At 34.7% G+C, this 27583-nt stretch overlaps 1 protein-coding gene across 2 annotated transcripts in view; it reads left to right on the forward strand.

The window, feature by feature from the left end:
• The window catches only part of retn (retained), a 656233-nt gene that overhangs the window by 601066 nt on the left and 27584 nt on the right, over window positions 1-27583 (forward strand). For both annotated transcript variants that reach the window (XM_072540200.1, XM_072540199.1), the window contains exon 5: window positions 10462-10645. In XM_072540200.1, coding sequence (XP_072396301.1) covers window positions 10462-10645 — 184 coding nt within the window. The remainder of the gene's footprint in view (window positions 1-10461; window positions 10646-27583) is intronic.

Here is a 27583-nt window from a genome sequence, read left to right on the forward strand (position 1 = left end):
TGCTTTACAAGAAATACATAGACTGATAATAATTAATTCACCATCAGGCTCAATTCCACTACGATTCCATTCGTACTAGAAATCCAAGGACTGGTAATGAATCCACGTGCTGGTAATTAATCTACCACCAGGCTCCATTTCACATCCAATGGACTATAAAAACAATGGTTTTATATAGTCACCAGGCTTCTGCTCCATGCAATGAATAATTAGGAGACCTGATATAAAGTGACACCGACAATATCGTCAACTTTTCATCCTGCAGATCTACATCGAAAACATCATTTGAGTTAAGTGTTAAATGAAATGATTTTTCTTTAATATTAAGATCTTCAGCCACCTTTTTACCGTTCAGCCTTCAGTAATTTAATTTTTGTTTGGACCTTCAGTAATTTTTTAGACTTTCAGTTTTCAGTTATCTTGTAAAGGACTTGTGTTTTGTTGTGATCTCTTTTATGATAATTATGATAATTCTTGCTACCATTGTTTGTCTTAGGGATTAGCCAAACTCTCTCTAAGAAGAGCTAGTCAGGGTAGGGAAGTCCATGATTGTCTTTGTGGTCCTGAAGATGAGATATTTTAGCTAAGGTTGACCTCCTCGCGATCCTAAATCAGATAAAACCAAAATGTGTTGCTAATGCCATCTCTTGGAATGTAATTGCAAATCACCGAGACGTAATTTGCGTAGCACAGCTCTTCTGCATTCAGTTCGAAATAGACGTTGTCCCACATATATGTGTGCACCTAATGAGGAAGAGCGACATACATCCTCTGGTGGTGCAACAAAGCGAATAAGGCACCACAAGAAGCCAAATATAGGACTTGGAGAACAATAATCTAAAAAAGTTAAATGATGGCAATTAATAAATCAGTAAATTAATAATTTACCGTTTGGTTATGGTTATGGTAGATCGAGCAGGACCCATTTGAGCCCTTCATACACCTAGACCTCCTAAGACGGGTCCATTATATCACCCCTATCATACGGAATAGTCGTATAAGGACCTATTCTTCGGCGTTTCTGGGGCCAAGGCTATTCCGGGCTCCCATATCTACAGTAATCAGCAGGGACTCCAAGTCTCAGCCGTTCTGAACATCTAATCCTTCAGTAACCCTGTGGCCTCACAGAAAACCACAAGTCTATTTAAGGATAACTCCCTTATTTGACTGGGTTGCATAAAGATCGAACCCAGGATGTGCCACCCCTGGTAGGCCAGTGCCAGGCACTTCCAAAGGACATGTGAGGAGCTTTACTCCTCCTCATTGCAAACGACACCGTGAGCTATCCGCCAATCCAAGGTGCCGCCTGAGTCTACAGTGGCCGGTAAGCATACTGACCACCAGACAGCACCTTCTACAGTTTAGGAGTTGGGCTGTAAGACTTTTGGATACCTCCACAACTGGCACCCTGAAACTTCCGCAGAAGAAGCTCTCTGAGACTACCCCGACCAGTACTGCAGGGTAGTTCATTCACAGGTTCGAGGCCCACCGGCAGAGTGAATGAGCCCTGTCGTACCAGAGCCCGTTCATTCCCTTCCACGCCTGTGTGTCCCGGTACCCATACCTCGTTCCCTTCCACGCCTGTTTGTCCCGGTACCCATACCAAGTTAAACTTACTATAATTAACCATAATTTACCCTTACATTTGTTACTATCTTTACAAATTTGTGCTTTAAGCCTGAGTTAATTTAAAATTAAAAGTAACGTAAGGTACAATTGTAATTGCTAAGATGACCATGATACGTCATATAACTACTTGCAGTTCTAGACAAACTTTCGTCTGCCTTAAACGGTGAACTTTTACAAATGTCTAGGAGTGTGAATGTATAGAGTTAGCACGCTGAATCTCTGCACAGGCGCAATCATTCATACTAGCACAAATTCTTAAAATATTTTAAAATATTTACTTACCACATACAAACGAGCACCCAGGAAATAGTTTGCCGTTATAACAGGTCTTAAAAAATGAATATGAGGCACGAAAATTGATAAGAATTTACATAATACAATCATCTACAAATACGCTGTCTCTTATCGGAAACAAAATTCGAAGTTTGCAATAGGTGAATTAATTACCGTCTTTTGTCATTGTGTTATCTTTGTTTGATCTATTGTGTTGTATAGAAACATGCGGCTTAATTTCAGAGCTTTGATTTCATGAGTAAAAAAAATGTAATATAAAATAATTTCTGAATAATGCCATATGTGGGCAAAGAACCAATGGGCGACTACATGCAAAATGTTACTTCACCAAAACTTTCAACATTTTGTTTCCATTTAATTTGCATATATTTAATTATACTTTGTTTGAACGACACTCTATGGAAATTAAAAAAAAAATGTTTATTTTATGTTTTATACAAAATGTTTTTTATTTATATTGTTTCATATTTCAACATTGAAATTTTCTTTTTATATTTTCTTCAAATTAACCTAGATTCAAATATTCGGTGCAAATTAAAATTTAAGGCCGGGACTGCTGAGTGCGGTATTAATTTTCAATAAAAAACATTTTAAAACATTGTTTTGTTTTGGTCCTCGTTCTCCTCCTACCACTTTTACCATCATCATCCGCAGCATCCTGAGAGAGTGCGATATTCTGAGTTATGTGACATGATAACGGCTTTGGCGAATCAACCTCGCAATCTTTTATTAATTTGATACTTTGTTGTGCGAATAAGTGTTAGCTATATAAAGTTGATTTGTTTTTTGATTTATTTGACATGTTTGAGTTGTTCTAAATGGGAAAATCTTCAATGTATTGTTCGCAGCTTGCCTTAAAACAATGAATATTTTGTTTTATTTAATAATAAGATTGGGTCAAGAACGTTTTACATTATTAGAGTAATTTCACACTAACGTTGTCAGACCTCAGTAGAAATCGTTTGAACTTGAGAAAAGCAACAGAACGTTACCTTAATTAAAAAAAATTTATAATACGCAAAATAACATACAACCCAAGAGAGGATATATACACGAAATGTTCATTTAGGTCAGTAAAGGCAGAAAAACTGAAAAATTAATCTTATCCAGGTTTTTAAAAGTTATATGAGGGATGACAAATCCTTGAAGACGTGTTCTTGTCCCCTTTTTTCTAGATACAGCTTATACACGCCAAGCTCCAATCTTCTGGAATATTTTCTTGTTTGATTAGACATTTATTAAAGATCTCTGCTAACAATTCTACACTGGGGTGCAAAATTAACCGGACACTCAGATTTTTCCTAAAAACTGGCGTTTAAAGAAGTTTAAGATGTTCCCAATTAAATATTTAGTTATAAACAAAGTTTAAAAGTCAAATTTATTACAACTCAAGAATGTTACACAGAAAAAACAATAAACAATTCAAAAAATTTGAAAATCTGCAAAGAAACAATTTTTTTTTTAAATATAAACCTTTTTTATATAGAAAATGATATTTAGTAGAGTGTACTCCACGAGCCCTAATTACGGCTCTCATTCGATAAGGCATACTTCGGATTAAGGTAGCAAAGTCTGCTTGACTGATTTGCTCCTATTCGTCATGAACTGCTTGCTCCAAATCATTCATGGTTTCAAACTCACCATGGTTACGTTATAACGTCGAATACTTCATCCCAGAATATCCCATGCATGAACTATTGGATTCAAGTCTGCACTCCTTGGGGGCCATGGTAACAAATGAATCTCAACTTCATCCAAGTAATTCCGTGTTATTCTTGCGATGTGCGGATGAGCATTATCTTACATCAGACGAAAGTTTTCTTAAACAAATGGGGCAAATGGCACTACATGATCTTTCAAACATTGCTGAATATACCGTTGAGCGTTCAAATTGCCCCCTTGACTTATAACAAGTTCTGTATGAGCCTCTAGGGAAATGCCTGCCTACACCATTACACCACCTCTACCAAATTGAACTCTCGGAGTAAAACAACATTGCTGATAACGTTCACCAGCTCTTCTCCATATCCTAGGCCGCCCATCTGGTTAATATCTGTTAAATCTTGATTTATCCGTGAAAAGCATAGCACTCCAATCGTCAACACCCCAATTAAGATGTTCGCGAGCGAAGTGGAAACGTTGCCTCTGATGATTTGCTGTTAGTAGCGGTCACGTGACAGGTATTCTGGCTCTCAATCTATATTCATTTAAGCGTCTGAAACGGTATAAACGGAAACTCTGTTTGTTTGGACATCATTTAATCGTTGAACAAGTACTGGTGCTGATAATGTACGATCACGTAACGCTTGTAACCTAAGAAAGCGATCTTCAACTTGACTTGTGGTTCTTCGTCTACCTTGACCTAGCCTCCTGGTGTATTGTCCTGTTTCCCGAAATCTTTGTATTGCATCAAACACTGTACTTCAAGAAATTCCTAAAGCTTTGCGATGTAACGAATGCTCCGCTCATTTCTGCATAATTTGTTTAAGTAGAAATAGTATACACAAGATCTGCCAGCACGGAATCCACTCGGATCTTTTGTTTCCTCATATTGATTCCGATTCGTTCTTTTATCTATCGACCTACAACCTCCCCTATTTACGGCTTTTACTGTAATTTTTAGATTCATTTTACACTTTCTTTTTCCTCTGTAATTTTTACATTTTAGTCATCCTTTTTCTGGATAGAGCTTATACACGCCAAGCTCCAATCTTCTGGAATATTTTATCGTTTGACACATGTATTAACATTTATTAAAGATCTGAGTTTTATAAATTCAATGTTCGTGTTTCCAGGTCCTCTGGCTTTCCTATTTTTTATTTCCTTTAAGGTTCGTCATATCTCGTTTACACTCATTGATTATTCTTTATATATTGGATCTCTGTACGATCAGTATTACAGATTTCTTCTGAAGTCTCTGCAATTTATTTCGCAATGTAGCCTTTCTTCCGCAATATTGATTTGTAATATTCTTCCCACTATAACATATTTATGGAGTTTAATCTCCCTTTTCCTTTCTGATATTTTCTGTGATGAACTTCCATACTTCAGATAACCTGGAAATTACTAGATTCTGGTGCTTTCCCATCTTTAATTAAATGTATCGTATTTTAAATTTTTGACTCTGTAATGGCTGGTCCAGTTTGTTGTAATGATTTGGTCCAGTATAAAATGGCTTCTTCAAATACATTTTAATCACTTCATTTTTTTCAAATCACAAATTTTTCGATGTTATAGATATAATGGTGCCGTTATATGAGTGCATTAGCCTCTAACAAGCGTTTATTCCATTGAACACATAAATTTATTTTTATTTTTCGTTCAGCAAAACAAATCAAAGAAAGCTCAGTGACAACTTTAGTATTTTTTAATAGTTCGTAATATTTATGATGCTGGTGACATCTGCCAGACATTCGATTAAGAAGTATGCTCCAATAACTAATTTTTCAGGCCTTTGATATCTACGCGTCAAATAAAATATAATACAAACAATCTATTAATTTTGGCACTTTCTTGTCTACTCTTTTATAAAATAAATATGAATCATATTATCCTAAGCTCGACAGTGTCGTAGCGTACGGGAGTTTATTAAGTAATAATGATTTATTTAAAAAAAATCTATATATTTCTAACATTATATTTCTGTTCACATATTCGCATGAAATGACACTGTGTACCTACATAATATAATAATGTAATAATAAATTAGTTATTAAATAGAGCCATAAAACAATCGTCATTTAAAAAGACCATGGAATCGATATCCCTGTACTCACCATGCTGAACGACGTGCCATTTATGGTTTGATATTGTTAATGTAAAAAATGCACAAAAAAATAACCGGAATGGGTCCAAAAAGTCAACAAGGACACATAAAAGACAAAAAGGAGTACACACTGCTAATACAGCAGTAGAAATTACTACTAGCAGTAGCCCAAGAAATTAAGAAGATGGGAGGAGTACTGTAAAGATCTTTTTTAAGATACAAGAGATGATATGCAGGATTTAAAAGAATTATAGCCTTTAGAGGGACAGAAGATCACAATAGATGAAATCAAATATGCCATAAAAAACTAAAAGATAAGAAGGCAGCTGAATTAGACGAAATACTTGTAGAACTGTTAAAACTAGTGGAAAAGGATAACTTGGAAGTATTGACAGATTAGTTCAACACGGTGTACGATCCCTAGAAACAAGCAGTAAAAAACTGCTTTGACAATGAGCCTCATGAGTCATACTTTAAAAGTACTGCTTAAAGTAGTACATACGAGGGTCTATGAAAAGTTAAAGGAGGAGATTAGTGAGACTCAGTTCGGAAGTCTGAAAGAAATGAAATGGGTACTCGAGAAGGACTATTTGCAATCAGCATACTGATTCAGCGATGTCGTGGTGTAAACGTTGACCTACACTTGTGCTTTGTTGACTACGAAAAAGCTTTGATAGAGTAAGGCAAAGAAAACTAATATCAATACTTATGAATAAGCGCATTGACAATAAATTCATTAAAATAATACAAACATTATATTGAAACCAAAATATCATAGCTCAAATTCATGGGCAATAGTCAGAAGAAAGAAGATCTGTAAAGGAGTTAGACAGCGATGAGTTTTATCGCCACTTTTTTAACGTATATTCTGATGAAATTTTTAAAAACTCGCTCAATAATATCAAAGAGGGAGGTACCATTAACGAAAAACTATTTAACAAATTACGATATGCAGATGACACTGTGATCATTGTAACGAGCATAGAAGACCTACAGCACTACAGACCCACAACATATAATCGAAAGCTTAAGTATATATAGTGCTGAGGTGGGAATTATTATAAACGCTAAAAAAACCACAATTTCCACTTCAAAAATCGTTCTTTATTTTTGAGAATTTTGACAATGATTTTGAAGGTTGAAATCGAAACGTCAGAATAAACGTATTTCCAACAGCAATTGTGATTAATTGCCATTATAGATAATAAATAATATGTATAAGAAAACAACTTCCGAACAATATTAAAAATAATATTTATTGTGTAGTTTTAGGGAGAAGCCCGGGGATAAAAATGGTAAAATTTTTGCATCTTTTTGGGGTCCCAAAATTAATATTCTCGGCAAAATTCAGCTTGTTCGTATGGTTTTTAGAGGTTGAGTGACATTTTCGTCTCTGACGATTGGATTATAACACCACAATTACAATTAATGGTGTGATCATTTACCATCACAGATATATTGCTGTATCAATGATTAGTTTTGCTACTTTGAGCTAAGTTTTGTACAATAATATGTCACTCTAATTTCAATTTAATACTGAATTTCACACTTTGTGTCTACATTCAAATTCAAAGCGTAGAAAAATATACGTTTGCTTGACGATTACACAGACATTTGAGTTTTGTTAGGGTTAAAAATCGGTGTATTAGAGGTAATTCCAGTAAATTCGTTCCATAAGATCGTGCTTTCCCACACATAGTATCAGTGAAATTCTTGATTTTAAGTAGTTAGTTTCTTGTTTTAATTTTACGTGTAGGGACTACTACTATTAATAATGAAACTATTCTTCAGCGGAATATCGCCGCACAAGATGAATGAGTATTCACATCATTGTTCCAAATCCCAAATAATTTTTTTCTGTGGGAATAAATTGATAAACAAATTTATGCTCAATTTGATAATTATGTTCATATGCTCATGACAATTACCAATGTTTTGGGACCCTCAGTTAAAACCTTGTTAAAACAATGAGTAGGTCTAAACTTGTACTGTTACAATGTATATAAGTATATTCATTTCTTAGGGTTTAAACCGTATACAGTCCCTACTCAATTTATTAGATTCACTTAGCAAATTCTAGTTTTCTGTGTTTTATAATCAATTATAATTATAACTTTGTTAGCTATAAGTAAGAAACACAAATGATAATAGTACCCTTTTTGCATATTTATTGAAAAAAAACCACGTAAATTATTAAAATATTTTACTATAATATTAATATTTTGTTAAGCCACCCTTGGCTTTACGCAGTGCAGCTACTCTCCTAGGCATGCTGCTTATGCATTTTCCTGCGATTTTTTTTTTAATTTTTGGTGTGATTCCAATGGAAAATGATTCTTTCTACCAACTGAACGTTGTTGGTAATTATTTCCTTGGCTAACTCTTGTTTTAGGCACTCCCAGACATTTTCAATGGGGTTCATGTCTGGTGAGTTGCCGAGCCATGGTAAGAGTGGAATTTCTTGTTGTAACAAAAGAATTTTTAATACTTTTAGCCGTATGGCAAGGTGCTCCATCCTGCATAAATATCTTATGACTGTTACCAAACCATTCGTTCACTTGTGGAACCAATCTTGTCTGCAAAACCCTTTTATATTGGTCTTGTCGCATGGTTTTTTCTACGATATACAAACGTCTTATATCTTTGCCACTAGTCACCGACCATATTATAGGTGGGAGGTTTAATTGTATTAGTTACATACCCCTGTTCACATTTTTACCCTGGACGTCTTCGGACAAACTGAACCTTGTCATCCATAATTTGAAATGTAGCTTCATCGCTGAAGCAAACCAGTGAATGTGAATAACAATTAGAAAGTGCGAAAATAAAATGATTTGTAATAATTTAACTTACGCCAATCATCAATAGGCCAGTCCTTATGAATCTTGGCCCAAGCTAAGCGTTTTTTGAGCATTTGTGGTGTTAGTTTTGGCTTCTTAACAGGCCTGTGACATTTGATGCCCATGCCATACAAATTTCGGGGTACGGGGGCCACCGATACTGAGCATCCTGCTTTTTCCAATTTATTTCTTAAATCTCTATGGGTGGCCCTTCTGTGTGTTACGGTCAAATTTTTTAAACTTCGTTACGTCCTGGGGGTCACTGAAGGATTTTTGTCACACCGGCCCTTTCGAACTGATGTCACAGGTCGCTTCTCTTTGGGTTTTTGCCTCAATCTTCACACTGACGACTGGGATACAGCACATTTTCGTGGTATCTCTCTCTGACTAAGTGCTGTATTCTCTAATAGAGCAGTAATGGACAAGATTTTCTCAACACCAAAATCTTTAGATTTACCCATCTAAAAATTCCAAACTAAAATCAAAAGTAGCACTAGTATTATGTAATAATGTCAATACTTATATTATACTTATACTTATACTAGTGCAAATTTTAAATAAACTGACCACAAATCTATGTCTTAAGTAAAAATCTCAAAATGTAAAACAATTAGTTACTCCATACTTTGAGCACATTCTACTGTCATCTGTAAATTTTTGACAATTCTAAGAAAAATTTATACATTTTCAACGTAACTATGTACCCAATAGTTGTGTAATCCATTCAACTCCTTAGTATCCAAATGAACAGACTTTCAGTGCGATTGAACTATAAAAAACGGAAATTTTTATGGTGAGTAATAAATTGAGCAGGGACTGTATATCGTTTATGCTATTCTTTGAGCCGGATTTCTTTTTTTCTACTTTCTACTTTTGTGCCACTGTTCCATAATGTTTCTTTCATACAGTAAATGTTTAATATTGAACATTACTTATTAATTTTGGCATACCAAATGTTTGAATAATTTTGTTATTTAATTTTTTGTTTGTCAAATGTTAATCAAACACACGTTTGTTTTCTCAAAATTAAACTTAAAATGCAAAGAAAATTTTTAGTGCCAAATTTCATTAATGATTGATCATTTCACGCATTGAGATTCGGCTCTTATTCCCCATTACTGTCAAAAAAAAATCTCTTAATAGCTAATCACCGACACCTCTTGTTCATAATTTTTGTTTTTCTGTCTGGCGTTTGATGATTTATTTAAATCTAGTCGACTCTTGGTAGATAGTGTGATTTCCAAATCTATTTCTGTGGTCCGTAATTATATACTGAATGCGTTTCGGGCAACACAAATGGTTCCAATCTTCGATTTTAGACATCACCATTTTCTTTTATTATTGAGTATATTTTTGTACCTAGATATATTTCCGCATTGTATTGAGAACAAACTGTGTTTCATTTCATGTATTTATATTAATAAATAAATTATTTTCTCATGTTAAATGCAGTTTTCAAAATATAAACGCATTGGAGAAACATACGAGGCTAATTTATATAATTGAGTAAAAAAGTAATCTAGAAAAGACAGTGATTTACTCGTTTATTTTGAGTATAAGAAACCAATTCACGAAAGGTATAAAACTGCAAAGAATAAGTACATTTACATAAATGTGCATATTGAAAAAAAGAGATTGTTGAATAAAGTTTTTATTTGTTTTGCGATTCTTACGTAGGTATTTAAAATGTTCTAGTTTGTTTTTCTCGAAAAGTTATAATCTTCAAGCTTCATAGGCTAAATAAAAAATGGTTAATTTTAATAAAAAGATATACCATACATTACTTTGATATTAGCTCTCTTCAGATTACTATACTCCTCAGATATTGCGAAAAACTGGTCCAATGAAAGAATTTTTGGTTGTCACCCAGTCAAATGTTAAATATTGACTTTGTTAAATATATTAGATTAATAATCATTTTCTTTGTTACAGGGACTCCGATAAACCGATTGCCAATAATGGCAAAGTCTGTTCTTGATCTCTATGAATTGTACAATTTGGTGATAGCCCGTGGTGGTTTAGTAGATGTTATTAATAAGAAGTTATGGCAGGAAATAATTAAGGGATTGCATTTACCATCGTCAATCACATCGGCAGCATTTACACTTAGGACACAGTAAGTACCCTTGTTTAAGAAGTGGTGATAAACTGTAAAGACTTTATGTAGTTTCACTACATAAATATTGTAAATTACTGTTATGTTTAATTTTATTTTAAATATTTTAATTGGGAGTCTCGTTGATTAGGTTTATTCCCTTAATATATATATATATATATATATATATATATATATATATATATATATATATATATATATATATATATATACCCGGTATTTAGGCGGCACACGCCCTTCCGGTAGGGATCTATGGAGGAGTATCACCGAGCCGCAAGCCCTTATCTCTTGCCGTACTGCTCCACCATAGGCCGATCAGATACCAGCATATTCTAGACTAAGCCGCAGATTCATTTAGAATTTTAAACTGCTGCGTTAGCCTTTTTGTTTTCTGTACACCGAGCTGGGGATTGAACTGACATCTCTCGCATTGAAGCGAAGGAGAAGCCAGCCGCCCAGCCCGCTTGGCTATCCTATTATTCCCTTAATACTTTCTGCATTTGCAGTTTGCTGGTGAAAATAGATTCTATATTAGTTTTTTCATGATTATGTTTAATTTTTTAACTTAACTATCTTACATATTGAGAGATCCTTCTACTTGAGAGATCTTTTGTTAAGACCTATGTTAAGTCCAACAAATCTAGGCTTCTAACAAAGCCTACTATCCGTTTCGGAAATAGGTTTTATTTAAGTTTTAGAAAGACCTCTTCCTCGTACTTATGGCGCTGGAGATCAATCTCCTTGTAGTTCTAGTCAATATGTTTGGCGGTTCTATTTACATTTTTGCAGAATATAGATTTTTTTAAGCAATTCTTTTATGCTCTGGCAGCCATGACGAAAGTATAGCAGTTGTCGCGTCAATTGCTAAAGGGACTGTTCGTTGCTCTTACTGAATTATAAACTGTAGATTTTAGAATATTCCATACAGTTTAGCAGTCTGGGGTAGTAAATGGTTTGGACGAATTGAAGAGCTTTGTTAGGCTCTTTTGTGACAAATCTATCATTAGATATTCTGTTTGAAATACTGTAGAAATATTTCCGATGGTTATTGATAATCTGGTATTAGAAGGAGTAAACCTTATTCCTACTGCTTAATCTGTTTTTGATCATCAAAATAATACGTGAGAGCACCTTTTGCGATTCAAGCGATTGTGTGTTCTATTAAGTCACACTCCTTTATATAATACATTATAATACATAATGTAAATACATTGCGGTAGTTCATAGGCGTAATATTTGTGTTACTGGCATAATGTTTGTAGGCGTCTTCATGGATTGCATGATTCCAACCCTTAAAATCTCCAATTCGGTCGTCGGGTCTTAGGTACTCATCCCGTGCTAGCCTCACGTGAATTTTTAGAGCTATCGTCCTTTCATCTAGATGTATATTTACCAGAGACTCGCGAAATTTATTTTTATAGTTCATTTATGCCAATCCGTCTCTGAAATTTTCAGTAAACAGAGTGAATAGATTTCTACTATTAAAAATATTGGTATATTTGGTAAATATTGGTAAGTAAATATTCAAATAACTAACAAAATCTTATTTATGATAAGGTAAATAATTTAAAAATTTTTTTATTTTAAAATACCTACTTACGTTTACTTCACGACAAGAATACAAAAAGAAGAAGTGCTGTTAACCACAATAAAAACAGCCAAAACCGAATAACTCGATCACATCATTAGGAACAGCGAAAGATATGGGTTGATGAAATTAATTCTACAGGGAAAAGTAGAAGGAAAACGGGGACCAGGAAGGCGAAGGATTTCCTAGCTAAATCTACGTACGTAGTTCAACAAAACAACCACAAATCTCTTCAGAGTAGCAGTGTGCAAATACAGATTGCCATGATGGTCGCCAAAATCCGAAACGGATAGGCACTACACGAATAAGAAGATCTTTACTTCGTGGACCTAAGAAATGGAAACTAATAGGGGAAATAAAGATCTTAGAAGACTTATATATGCCCAAAGAATATATAAAATTCAGAAAAGATTTGAACACAAAGAACAATGATAACATGAACCAACATTACCGCAACGCATCATTTTCCGACAACGCCGGACATCCGCCAAGGTCAGAGCAAGCCATTTCTTTTTAATACAGATATGCACAAATGCTATATCTCAAAGAATCTCAAAAATTAAGACTAAATGCATAAAGTTACCTATAAAAGATACCACCATCTACGAAATATTCGCATTCGAATAATTAGGGTGGGAAGTTTATGGGAACAACCAAAAAACAATAGCAGAAAATGGAAAATCGTAGGGGATAGATATTTTAGGGAACTATTGCATGGAAAAATTACACAGGATAATAAAAATCTTCTTATACAAGATGGCGTAATAATAAAGTATGTACCTAGTAAAGGATGGATCAGGAATATAATAAAGAGTTTTAACAATAATAAGAGGTCGAGAGAAATAGCAGCAGAACTGATAAAAAATGTGAGTAAAGAGCTTCCAAAAAAGAGTGTATAATATGATTAAGAAGGTATCAATATTATCATTATCCTGCTTCTTGCATCCTCTGCTGGACATAAGCCTCCTCTATACGCCTGCAGACGTATTTGCGCAAGTGGCCTCCAGTTATGCACCATACATGTCCTTCAAATCTCCATTTTAGCCTTGATATTTTTTCTTTCTTCTATATAATATCTTCTATTCCTGTTCTTCTACGAATCTCTTCGTTTTTAACGCGGTCCGTAAATTTAATTCCTAATATTGGTTTCTACATTTTCCTGTGTGCGATTCTCAGTTTATTAGCATTATTTTTAGTGAGCATCAGCATTTCGGATAGGTACATATGTTATAACTGGAAGCACGCACATTGATCGTATACTTTTCTCCTAGGGTTATAGGGATTTCACTATTAAATGCGTCCTTCAATTTGCCTTATGCAACTTAACCTAAACCAATTCTTCTTTGTATTTCTTGTGTCTGGTTGGTGATTTTTAAGTCATAAAAACAGAAGGTTCTGAGGACCAATACAAATATGCTGTGATAGCTTACAAGATCTCAGAAAAATATGAGTTTACGATTTACTTTTTTGCTTGAGTTTACTTAAATGGACACTTTGATTTTTATGTAATGATTTATTTATGTTTTAAACCTAGAGCTATTGTTCGGCATTAAAAATAAATGGTATTTTGAATTTAGAAATTGTGTCGTGGCATTGGTATTATATGATTTAACTTTGTAGGTAGCTTTTGAGCCATGGGTTTTGCAAATTGGATAGCTTAATAAATTATTCCTTTTTTTAAACCATTAAAGCGAAAATGTACATTTCATGTATGTTATATTGTTGATATCTGTATCGCAAACAGCACTAGAAGCAATTCTGGTTCATTTACTACTCTAGGTGTATTTTGAGAGCCCCGAGTTGATGATTTTAATGGCCTCTTGGGGGGGATCTCCTACTATTGATTTGTAGAAAACGGTTTTTTTAATACACTGGTAATCGAAACATTAATGGGATATTAAAAAATAAAACCCGTCACGCATCGAGCCGTCAGTAATTAAATTTGCATTAAAATGGTTCATTCCGAGCTTTGAGGTGTACCTCATACCTCATTTTTTGTTGGTCCGTTTTATGATTGCTTTTCTGACGTATCAGTTTATAGCGTATTATTTGAATTTTTATTAACGCTCGGTAGGTAATAAATCACCGATGGACATTTTTGTAAACAGAAATGAACTCGCTCACAACGATACACATAATATAAAATTTGTATTATTGATTATATTTTATAAACAATAAATATATATATATATATATATATATATATATATATATTATACTCATCACAATATTATTAACATCTGCATCCGGATTCTTGTTTTTTAATAGTATGGAACAATTTATTACATAATTATACATCAGTTTACCTAGATAAGTTCTGGGATCAATGGTAAATTTCTAAAAAATTTGAAGAAATGTCAAATCACATTCACTTCGAAGTACCAAAGAGGGATTAAATCAGAAATGTTTTTTACGCGTACTGATCTATAGAGCAAGAATAGAATTACACACATCAAAATAATCTAGGGGACAAAAACAAAATGCGAGATTAAAGAAGGATTTCAAATAATTTATTTCAAATATTTTTAATAAAAAGTGTCTTGAATATAAAATAAACATTTTTCTTAGAATTATCGCAACAGATCTTAAGATCTTGAGAAAATTAAAAGAAAATTCCATAAGTCAAAAAATGGTAACAAAAAAAAATAAAAACTAATTTGTTGCCCCTCAACTTCCAACAAAGTAGTGTTTAGGTTAAGTTAGTATAGTAGAGTATAGAGTTATATAGTAAAGACCGCCACAGTTGTTGATTACTGTCCTACATCTGTAACGCAAACTCATGATCAGATGGTTAATGTCTTGCTACGATATTCTGTTCCACTCCATTGAAAGTCCCTCAAACAGTTGCTGTCTTGTATTGAACGCAATATTTCGTTGCAAAATGCGTCTGCTCAATTGGGTTTAAGTAGCAGTAGGTTCAAGAATAGTTCTCCATAAGATCGGAGTCGACTACAGAGACATTCGAACAATAGCGAGTCTCTATTGGGGCCAAACAGCTAAAGTAAAAGTAGGATCTACATTGACCAATAAAATTGAGATCAAGAAAGGGGTACGACAGGGCTGTATCTTGTCTCCTATTGTCTTTAATATATACTCAGAAGAAGTATTTAAGACAGCGCTGGAGGAAAGCACAGAAGGCATAAAGATAAATGGAGAAATAATTAATAACATAAGGTATGCTGATGACACTGTGATTCTAGCAAGTAGCATGGAGGAACTGAGTTGCCTAATGAGTAAGATACAAAAAACAAGTGCACAATACGGACTCAGACTAAATATCACAAAAACCAAATGGATGTTAGTAAGCAAAACCCAACAACCACCACAGCAACTGATATTAGACAATGAAAGAATTGAACACGTGGATTCGTACATCTACTTGGGAACAACAGTTAACTCAAATTGGGATCAAGCGAAGGAAATACGTATAAGAGTAGAAAAGGCAAGAGCATCGTTCACTAGCATGAAGCAAATTTTCACCTCTAAAAGCCTCACCCTACCTCTCAAAATTCGACTTCTGAAATGTTATGTATTCCCGGTTTTGTTATATGGAATGGAGGCGTGGACAATGACCGCAACATTGATGAAAAAAGTAGAGGCCTTCGAAATGTGGGCTTACCGACGTATATTACGTATATCCTGGACTGAGCACGTGACCAACGAAGAGGTACTACGCCGGATAGGTAAAGAGAGAGAGGTAGGAATAAGTATAAAGAAAAGAAAGTTGGAATACTTGGGTCACGTTATGAGACATAATAAATATAGAGTACTACAACTGATCGTTCAAGGGAAAATAGACAGCAGAAGGGGTCCAGGGAGGAGAAGACACTCGTGGCTCCAAAACTTGCGGCAATGGTTCGGATTATCATCTGCTGAACTATTCAGATCTGCCGTAAACAAAGTCAGAATAGCCATGTTGATTGCCAACGTTCGGAACGGACAAGGCACATGAAGAAGAAGAAGAAGGTTCAAGAATAATATCGCGGCTGTGTGTTGCATTTAAAAACCGTTCCAGACAAACGAGATTGGTTCTGTCATCAAGAGTGATGCCACCCCATACTACTATACAGCCGCCTTTCTGTATATGAACCTCCTGCATGGTGGCCAATCGTTCAGCATTGCCAGATCATCTTCAAATTCTTGTCCGTCTTGTATCTGGTGCATATCTAAACGGGACTCATCTGTGAACAAAGTAGAGGCCCACTCACCCAATTTGCATGTTCTTGTGCCCACTGAAGTCGATGATCGCGATATCCTCTGGATAACACAGACATTCTCGCTGGTCTTCATATATTTGTCATTCTATTTATTTATTTATGATGTGGAGTTCATCATTGTGATGACTTCCACGTCACGAATAATGAAATGTAGTTAAATTAGGAAATATAGTCCTGCAACTAACCCTGTTGTTAGTTCCTACATAGATAGGTTCCAATATGAAGTGCTTTATAGAACCACTTGTTAGATGACTTATGACTTTGGATATTATTTCGCTTATTTTGACTTGTTATTATACTTATTAATGTAAATTATTAACAAATTTAATGTTTTATATTATATTTTAAATAAATATAATGCTTTATTGTGTATATTTTCAAATCTAGAATTTCTGAATAATTTACCACAATTTAGTCAGTCCTGTCCTGTTCAGTAGGAATAAAATATCTACCTATAATATATTTTTACACACCATTTTCTATGAAATCTCATTTTTATTGCCGTATAGTTATATTTAAATAATTAAACTAATCAATTTTTAATGGTCCTAGAGAATAGAAACTAATAGCTTTTGACAAATAAAACTAAATCGATATCAGTTAAGCAATGGAGAGTAGTACATTAAAGCTAAGAAAATAACCTCTAGCTATTTTCATATGAATCGAATCGGGTTCAAAATCTTCCTTGTAAGTTGTAAAAATGTAAATTTGGGAATTGTTTGTAGACAAAGAAATTTTTATAGGTATATTTAACAATACATAAGATAGTAAATAATACATGTTTGGTAATAAAATGTTACTCAATTAAAAACTATATGACATAGATGTTTAAAATTTGTAACGCAATATAAGAGTCTAGATTATGAATTAATTTAATATTTAATATATTAAAGGTAGAGTAAAGTGCCCTAATATCGGATACTATTTTTGAACCCTAATATTAGTTTTAGAGTGTCCAAAAGAGTGGACAAAGCATTACACAAAATTATTGCAGGAGAATAGGCCGGAGTATATCTCATACGACCCTGTGACGATAATAACTGAGGAAGCAGAAATCACAGAGGAAGATATAAATAAAGCACTAAAGAAATCCAAAAACAATAAAGCACCAGGACCAGGGAACATAAAAATGGAACTGCTGAAATATGGAGGCGCAAGGATAGTATCCTTTATACGAATGTTGTTTGATAAAATCGAAGCAGGAGAGAAGATTCCCGATGAGTGGAATTTATCATACATGTCCTCCATTTTCAAAAAAGGTGACAAAAGGTCACCAAATAACTACAGAGGGATCAGTGTAATGCCTTCAATAGCAAGAATCTTTTCATCAGTTATAAAAGAAAAACTAGAACAACACATGGACCATTATAGCGAAGAACAAGCCGGATTCCGAAAAGCCAGATCATGTTTAGATAATATATTCATTATGAGACAGGTGATTGAAAAGAACAAAGAAAAAAATATTGAAACACATATGACCTATATCGACTTAGAGAAAGCATACGATAGCGTGCCCAGGAAACAACTGGGAAGCAATGAGAAGAATGCGCGTTAGAGAGAAATGGGTGAATATAACACAAAGACTAAAGAAACACAAGTGCAAATAAAGTTAGGTAATGAAATAACAAAAACAATCACCGCAACAAAAGGCCTCAAACAGGGATGTAGTCTCTCACCTACACTTTTTAACATATATATAGATCAGGCTTTGAAAAGATGGTATAGAAAATGCGGAACAATGGGCATACCAGTACAAGAGAATATATTACATTCACTACTTTTCGCAGATGATCAAGTCATTTTTGCACAAGACAGGGAGGATATGGAATATATGATAAGGAAATTAAAGGAAGAACATGAACTTTGGGGACTCAAGATAAATATGTGCAAGACCGAATACTTATGTATTGGACCCGAGGTTAGATTTGAACTTAAGTTTAGAAGAAGAGACTATTAAGAGTTGTAAGGCTTTTAAGTATTTAGGGTCAATGATTAGCCGAGATGGTACTTGTATGAAAGATATAGAAATGAAAATAGCACGGAGAAAACAAGCCACAAGAGCACTTCATGGAGCGATATGGAACAACACTCTAACCAAAGAAAACAAAAAGAGGATCTTTCAAAGCATAGTGATGAATATTACCCTATATGGAGCGGAAGTATGGCCAATGACAACAACAATACGAAATAAAATAAGAACAGTTGAACTGGACTTTATGAGAAGATGTCTACAAATCACAAGAGCGGATAGAATAAGAACGGAGGAAATATGGAACAGAATGGAAGTAAAATGCCCAATTACAAAAAAGTTGGAAAACAGAGCCCTGCAGTGGTACGGGCATGTACAAAGAATGCCAGAGCATAGGTGGCCGAAAAGAATATTAAACTGGGACCCGCCGGGAAGAAGACGGAGAGGAAGACTTGCTACAAGATGGAAAACATACGTCGGAAATGCTATGATAGATAGAGACCTCAGAGAAGGTGACTGGGAGAATAGAGTGCTGTGGAGGACAAAAACGCGAACTCATAATGGGAAAAGCCGAAGAAGAAGAAGAAGAATATTAGTTTTAATACGTCAATTAATTTATGAATATTTTAGAGCAAAACAAGTAGTAGACAATAGAGAATCATTTATTGAACGAAAATAAATCATTTCTACGAAGTGAAAAATAAAATTTAAATTTTTATAAAAAACGGTAAATTTAGACCGACAAAAAAATGTTCCTAATACCGGATATTCGGATAACGCGATAAAATTAGCCATCGAAGCAAAAATCACAAATATATCTGTCTTTTTTGTCTACATTAGTGCAGTCGGTGTGAGCCCACTTAAAACCCTTTATAGCACTGAATCCATTATTCTCCCAAGGTATCGTCGCAGAAGAGTCCAATACAAAACATACATTCTGCTTCCTCTTCCCCAATGTCACACTCCATGTCAGAATCAACATCTAATGAATTCTTCATCCTTTTCAGATGAACTAAAAGGTTCCTCTTTCTTAGCACTTTTCTTTTTAAGCTTGGTTGTCATTGTCTTCTTAGCAATAGATTTTCCTTTATTTTTATTTGTTTTATTAAAAGAGCTCACATTTGTCTATTTTTAATTTTGAAATTCCCTTTGAAATACTTTTATTTCTCTTCTGTTCTGACAAACTACTTTCTAAGGCATCTTTGTATGGTGTACCCGTAATCAAGGCAGTAGATCCTTTTCTGGACTTCCTTTCTTTAATACTAGACTTTAAAATGAAGTGGTGGGTAAAGGGCTAATATCTTGTGGCCGCACTGTTGAATCTCTATTATTAGAAATGTTCTTACATGATAAATCTTCCACACATTTGGTCGCATCAATACATCTTGGAGGAGTTATATGCTTCGGAGGAGTTACTTGGTTTTCTTGTTCAGCCTATGGTAGATTTGGAACTGGAACTTGGTCACCTTCCGCTTGATGGTGAATGGCAAAGTGGTGTTCTCGAAAAATGTGTTTATTAAATGGGCAGATTCCGCTCTTTCGAAAACCATTTATAGCGATTTCAGCTGTAGCACATCTTACATAAGCTCTTCCAAGCAATTCGCAAACTTGATAGTAGGTGACTACTGACTACTATTTTGTGAGTAGAATGCGGCGGCAGACTAAGAATAACCACATGCTTTTGGCGCGCCAAATTTGTCGGGTCAATGTTCCGCGTGTGCGAGTAGTGATCATCCAATATTAATACAACTGGATCAGCTTCACTTGGTTTAGCGTGGCTAATAAATTGTAACCAATTGGTGAAAATGTGACTGAATCCAGCCAGACACATGGCAAGCAGCTATTGTCCCTGGTGGAGCGCCATTGAGCAATTCTGCCTTCATATTTTTTCGGGGAAATATGACCATAGGAGGCACAAAACCACCAGTCGCATTCATACAGGTAACCACAGTCACTAGTAATCCTCTTTCTGCAGAAGAAACGGCCCCTACCTTATGCTTTTTACCTTATAAGGTCATTATTTTGGTATGCTTTGATTGTACAGACATTTTCGGTTTCTTTGTTGATGACAAAATCTACTCCATTGCGATTTTGTGGGGTGCTATCTCCATAGTAATAAAACACGTAGTTGTCTATTACACTACTGCCGCTGTTAGGCCATCGAATTTCACTACATCCAAAGATTTCTATCTTTAAACGTTTCATTTCTTGTATCAGGTTATAAGCTTTTCCTTGTTGGTATATACTTCGTATATTCCATGTATTCTTTTATAAGTTGAATTGCAGATTGTATAGGTGTTTTCTTCAGCATATCACAGGGTTTTCACTTTCTGACTGCCTGAGAGGCCCTGTGATCCTCGTCGTTTATCCTGTTTACCGTGATCAGTACTGTTCACGTTTCTTGTTTTCATTGCCATAATGACTGTTCTAGGTATATCTCACTGATCTTTAATGCCGTAGTTTCACGTTACTTTCCGCATTTTCACGCCATAAATCATTCTTGATTCATCCGCCTTTACAGGTAATTTCATGCCTCTATGACAAGGGGTTGCCATTACTCCTACCAGCTCGTCCTTGCTCAGTAGAAGGAAGTTACTTATACCGACAGTCACTCGGTCTCTATGCTTCTATACTACGCCTAAAAGCCGGGTTGCCAAATTCTTCGTTTCGAATTTTCTTATCGCCTTTATTACTGTTGTGGTTTTTATGTGAAGAGTATATAGAAGAAGAAAATATAGTGGCCCGTCTCCCCTCGGAAACTTACCGCCATTCGGGCTATTAGGTTAACACCACTAACAACAACTAGTAAAGGTAAAGCAGCCATGATGCAATCGTAATTACACTTGAAATTAGAGAAGGTTAATCACTTCAGGCCTCCAAGAAACAAATGCAACCATCGCTTATGCGAAATACCATGTTTTCAAGGGATATTCCAGGGATTTTTCTGGATTTACCCAACTTTTTTACCTTTCTACATTACCAAACAGCATGTTTTCAAAACATTATATAAAATAAAATAAGACGTAAGTGTAAATAAGTGTTTTTGGGTATTATACTGGATTTAAAAAATGTAGTTTTAAGTCATGCACACTCTTCACTTTATTGTGTGAATTTTTTGAAATTTTTTGATTGATTGCAACCCAAAGAAAAAATGATATTTTTGGGGTTAGGGAAAGGGGGTGGTAAGTTAACATTGCGCTGAGTCTTATTCTTTAATCTCATAAAACAAATAAAAAGTGAAAAAATCGACATAAAAAATATGTTTAATCCCGCAAAAAAACTTAAAAACCTTGAAAAAACATAATTTTTTGAGGGCTTAAAGGTGTTTCGCCCAATTTTTCAATATCCTAAAGGAGTTATTTCATATAAGTTATTTCATATCATATAAAACCAATAAAAAAACCTTAATTTGATAAATTTTTAAATCTATAAAATGGAAAATTCCCAAGAACCCCTAAAAACCAGTTTTTCGAGTTTTTGAAGGTGGCGCACCTTACGGAAAAATCTATAAAAAATCAAAAATATATTTTTTGATAAAATACACAAAATAAATATCTGCACCCATATCAAAAAAAAGTTGTAGGTACGCATTTTTCAAAAAAAACATGCTATATAAGGTTATGTACACTCAACATATGGGTCTATAAAAAATAGAAAAGTTTTTTAAAAGCTTCAACTATGCGTGTATATTTTTTGAAATTTTTAAATTGATTACTTCTTCATCTTCCTTCTTGTATGTAGGCCTTAAAACCTGTTTCTTCTTTAATATTAGCCTCCTAAATTGTTTAAATTCTCGCATCATCTTTTTCTTGGTCTGCCAATATTTCTTCGTCCATTTGGTGACTTATCTCGTGCTACTCGTACTATCCTATCCTCTGCCATTCTACTAATGTGTTCGTTCCACTCCTGTTTCCATGTTGTCACACATCCATTTATGTCTTCTATATTGTTTTCGCTTCTCTCCCTATCCAACAGACTTTCCCCTGATATTCGTCGGAGTGTTTTATCTCTGTTGTTTCTAGTAGTCGTCTCGTTTTAGATGTGCCAGGTCTTGTCTCCGCCATGTATGTTAATATAGGTCTAATTGCTGCTTTATAGATTCTTGTTTTTGTGTCTTGTCTTAGGTGTTTGTTCTTCCAGATCGTGTCATTAAGACATCCCGCCGCTTTACTTGCTTTTAAGCTTTGTTGTCGTACTTCTTCAACATCTCGGCAACTAGATCTATTCCCAGATATCTAAACCTTGCTTCCTGCTTTATTATTTTCCCATCAATTCCGATTTTACATCGTAGTGGGTATTTAGATGTTGTCATACATTTGGTTTTTTCTGCTGATATTATCATATTGTATTTCTTGGCTGTTGTGTTGAAGATGTGTGTTAATCTTTGGAGCTCGTCTTCTGTCTCGGCGATTAATGCGGCGTCGTCTGCATAACATAATATTTGGATTTCTTTGTTCTCCATTCTGTAAACATGACCTTTACCTACTGCTTGTATTATTTCGTCCATTATTATATTAAAGAGAAGTGGGCTTAACGACTCACCCTGTCTGACTCTTTGTACTAATATACACTGTTAGTTTTCCATTTATCTTTGCCTGTATTCGATTATGGAAGTAGATGTTTTCGATGGTTTGTATAATATTGATTGGCATGTTTCTTTTATACAGTAGGTGTAAGACGTCTTCGACTTGGATGCGATCGAAAGCCTTTGTCAGGTCTATAAAACATAGATATGCTGGTTTATTGTACTCGATGGCCTTTTCTGTGATTTGTCTTGGAACAAATATGGCGTCTACGCAGGATCTTCCGGATCTGAATCCTTGTTGTTAATCTGATAAAGTTGTTAGTTTATTGATTTTGTTGGTTAGACTTTTGTGGTAAGCTTAAGTCCGGCGTTCAGTAGATTTGGGTCTTCTTTATCTCCTTTCTTGAACATTGGTATCATTAGCTGTTTCTCCATGCGTCTGGTATCTTGCAGTGCAATATTAGTTGTTGTATAAGTTTATTATAAATTAATTACAATCCACCGAACAAAAAATTAAATCGAAAAAATGACGTTTTTTGGGATAGTAGGAGTGGGAGGGAGGATGCGGGATGAAATTGCGTTGAGTCTTATTTTTTAATCACATAAAACGTACAAAAATAAAAAGAATTGAATTCTGATGGTGAGGGCATTTTACCTATCTTAACGGTATTACCCTTTCGTTAACCGAAGAATAATTTTTTTAGGCAGATATAAGTCATTCAGATCTTCTGGGTGCGTGCTTGGCCGCCATTCATAAATCTAATTTCATAAAATGTTTCTGAAATATTTGTGGTAATACATAATAATATAGTAAAGAAGTAACACCTTAGTTGGAATATAAAAATAAGGGAAGTAAAACTAATTACAATTTATACAGATGTAAATAAATATACAATAACAGTGTCATCAGTAGGTATACAGAGACAAGTCAAACATGTAACATCACAGACTACACAAACTACCAAAACAATTTGCCTTCTATATAAATTTAAATATTAAAAATTGACCTGTTAAAAATATTTTCATCTACAAAAATCACCGATCATCTGTTTTTTCTCCGCTCAACTGATTAGCGCAATTCGGACAGTGGGCGAGATGTTCGAATTAAATAAAAATCCCGACCACATACCTGTCCATTATCACTTATTTTTGTGATTCATCATTTGTAACGTATTATTACATCCAACCTACGCCAGAGACACTGCTGGAGCGGATAAGTAAATATATTTAGAATCAAAATTCTCCTGTATTTCTGTCAAGAAAAAACAAAATCTCGTTGAGTGACAAATTATACTAATTTAATGAGGAGAACACAAGGTATCCACAGGCATACGAACGTCTAAATTTATCGAAGATAGAAACAATACGCTTATTTGAAACTGATAAATAGTATATTACTTTATGAGGCGGAGAAGCATGACTTTTCTTGACGCTCCCGATATTACGCGCCGAACGAAGTGAGGCGCGTAATAGAGGGCAAGTCAAGAAAAGTCGCTTCTTTGCCGAATAAAGTATACTATTTTTTCTCAAACGTAGCAATTTTTTCAACCATAAATAGTACAATTCATACGCTATTTTTACTCGAAATTAACTGTGACAACTATCAAAGTCGTCTAGATGTTAGAAATTAAAATAATTAAGTGGTCGGTGGGATTTGCGTCTCCCTGGTTACAGTTGTTTGACAGTCGTTTGCAATTATTAAAGACAGCTTATTGTTGTTGCAACCGCAAGCGCAAATTTAGTGCGAAAATGGAAAACCTAAACGAAATTGAGTCCGCGGCTAATGATGCAGTAGCACGTTTGGGGCCCTCCAAGTCCGATAAGAACGATAATGCTCAAAAAATTTTAAACCCTCATGATTCGCCAACATCGGGAATGATTGCTGAAAGTTGTTCTCGACCATCAGTATCATCAACAATTACCAATGCGTATCAAGAGTCGGGAACATTTTTGCACGGTTTCAATTTTGAAAATGCCTCATTAACTAATTGTACTTTTAATATTACTATAAATAAAAATGATGTTTAATTGTTGTTAATGACATTTGTATTGTTGCTTTGTGACATGTTTCATATTGTTGCTATGACAACATTTTTCCCTCCGCCGTAAAGAAATGGGAAAAAAAAAACTGCTGCCGGCGGAGACATCAAACTTTGACAGGATCAAGTTAGATAAGTAATGTCATCATTATTTGACGTTTGAAGAAAAAAATATTTACGACACCGATAGCCTAATAAATACGTTTTCAATAACACTGCTCAAAAAAAAATTTATTTTTTTGTACACGACTTCTGTTGTCATAATATTTCAAGCCTATCAAATTAGACAAGGCGAAAGGCTTGGGGTTCTTTGGAAAAATATTCCCATGAGATTTTTATATATAATGACTTTCATGAGATACCGCAAAATAGGTTCAACGGGCCGCCCAGGCAAAAAGTTTTTTTAAACCATTGTTTTAATCAAAATGTAACAATCAATTTTTTCGGCCCGGATTTTTTTTTATTTTTTGGATCATTCCAAACAAAATAAACCTCTTCTAATTTTTCTGTAAACTTGATCGTTTTCGAGTTATATACAATTTAAAACTGAAAAAAAAACGCAAAATTACCATTTTCAAGGCTCAAAAACACAACTAAAACATTATTTTTGAATTCACCAAGGATTTAAATTCAAGTTCAAACTTTGTTTTATCATTTTCTGATAAAGAATTTTGGGCTTATTTAAATTTAAAACATTGTTTTTTAATCGTTAATGCAGCGCTTATGACAAGGCGAGAGCTCGGGCTGCGGCGTGTATAAGAGAGAGAAACAAGATCTATGGCACAAACTTTTACTAGTTTATATTATCATTGTACAAATGAGCCCCCTACCTGCCATACCTACATAAAAAAAACAAATTTATTGACTCTATTGTTCTTTCGTCACTTAAAAAAGATTTTTGTATGGTAAGGAAATAAAAAGAATCGACAAAAAGAGAGCAAGTTTCTTTCAGGCTGGAATACTTCACAGGACATGGAACAATTTTAAGGTTAAGAATTAAAATCCATTAGATATCAAATTATCGACGTGTGGAATTATCGATTTCCTTATAGACGAATTTCACTAATATATTAGAACCTAATATAGATAATCACATATGCACACTGCTGTGTGTTCGATTTCCTACCAAATAGGCGAAAAGAACAAATTTATATACAGTGGTACCTCGACATACGAGTGTAATTCATTCCGTAATCTTGCTCGTATGTCAAATTGGTCGTATGTCAAAGCAATTTTTCCCATTGAAATTAACTGAAATGTCATTAATCCATTCCAGTCCCAAAAAACACTTTAGTTGTTTTTGTTGTGATTTTACATAATAAAAATGTACTTAAAACAAGAAACATTTATTTATAAGTAGCAAAAAATACATAAATATTCTTTAAAAACATAAGAAAAAGTGACGTGCTTACGGAAGCACTTAATTTTCGTCAGTGGTCTTCGCTTTTTTCGTCACACTTTGCTCATTTTCATCTGCAGATCGTTTAAAAAAACTGTCCAAGGAGGTTTGTTTCTTCCTCCCTTCCAGAATATTGCGGAAATGTGTTAGGTAAGTTTCGTTGAACAACACCGATGCACGACGAGTTGTAACTTTTCGGGGTGATTTTTATCCACGAACTCTGCAACTTTCCCCCACATCCCCAGGATCTCCTTTATATCTCTTGTAGAGACAACATCTTCCAATTTTGGCTCCTCTTCAAAACTAATTTTTCGTTGAACCACCGTATGCTGCTGCGAATGTAGTTCGTCTAACTCCTCAGTTGTCAGCTCCTGAGACTGTTCCTCGACAAATTCGTTCATATCTCTTTCATCAACCTCCAGACCCATGGATTTTTCAAGAGAAACAATCTCATCTTCCACTAACACTTCGGGTTCCAGTCCTTCGCAGGCCCTTTCATCTACAGCCTCAGGCCACAGCTTCTTCCATGCAGAGGTTAAGGTCCTTGTTGTAACACCCAGCCAGGCCTGCTCAATAATTCTTAGGCACATTAACATGTTAAAGTGGTCCTTCCAGAACTCTCGAAGGGAAAGGTTTGTGTTCTCCGTCACCTCAAAGCAGAGCCGAAAAATGTACTTGGTATACAACTTCTTAAAATTAGAAATCACTTGCTGATCCATGGGAGATAGGAGTGGTGTTGGCTGGTAGGTAGAGAATCTTTATAAACTTGAACTCTTGGAGTAAATCATCTTCGAGATTTGGTGGGTGAGAAGGGGCATTTCCGAGGACAAGAAGGATTACATGGGTAGGTTGTTTTGCTGTAGATATTTTTTAACAGGATTGACAAACACCAGGTTTATCTACTCCACAAAGAATTTCCTGGTGATCCACGCCTTTTAATTTGCCCTTCCCTATAACTGGTCGTTTTTCTTTTAAAATCTTATGTTACTTAAAGGCACTGGGATTTTCTGAATGGTACACTAGAAGAGGTTTGATTTTTCAGTCTTCACTCGCATTGGCGCAAAGTAGTAGAGTTAATCTATCTTTCAATGAAGACTTGCTGGGGGATGTATCCTTTGGCTTCTATCAGTTCGGAAAACGTTTTGATGTAAACCTCAGTAAACCTCAGCTGCTTTTACATCCGAACTTGCTGCCTCACGAT

This window comes from Diabrotica undecimpunctata, chromosome 8 (genome assembly GCF_040954645.1).
Source record: "Diabrotica undecimpunctata isolate CICGRU chromosome 8, icDiaUnde3, whole genome shotgun sequence".
In the NCBI taxonomy this organism is placed as follows: Eukaryota; Metazoa; Arthropoda; class Insecta; order Coleoptera; family Chrysomelidae; genus Diabrotica; species Diabrotica undecimpunctata.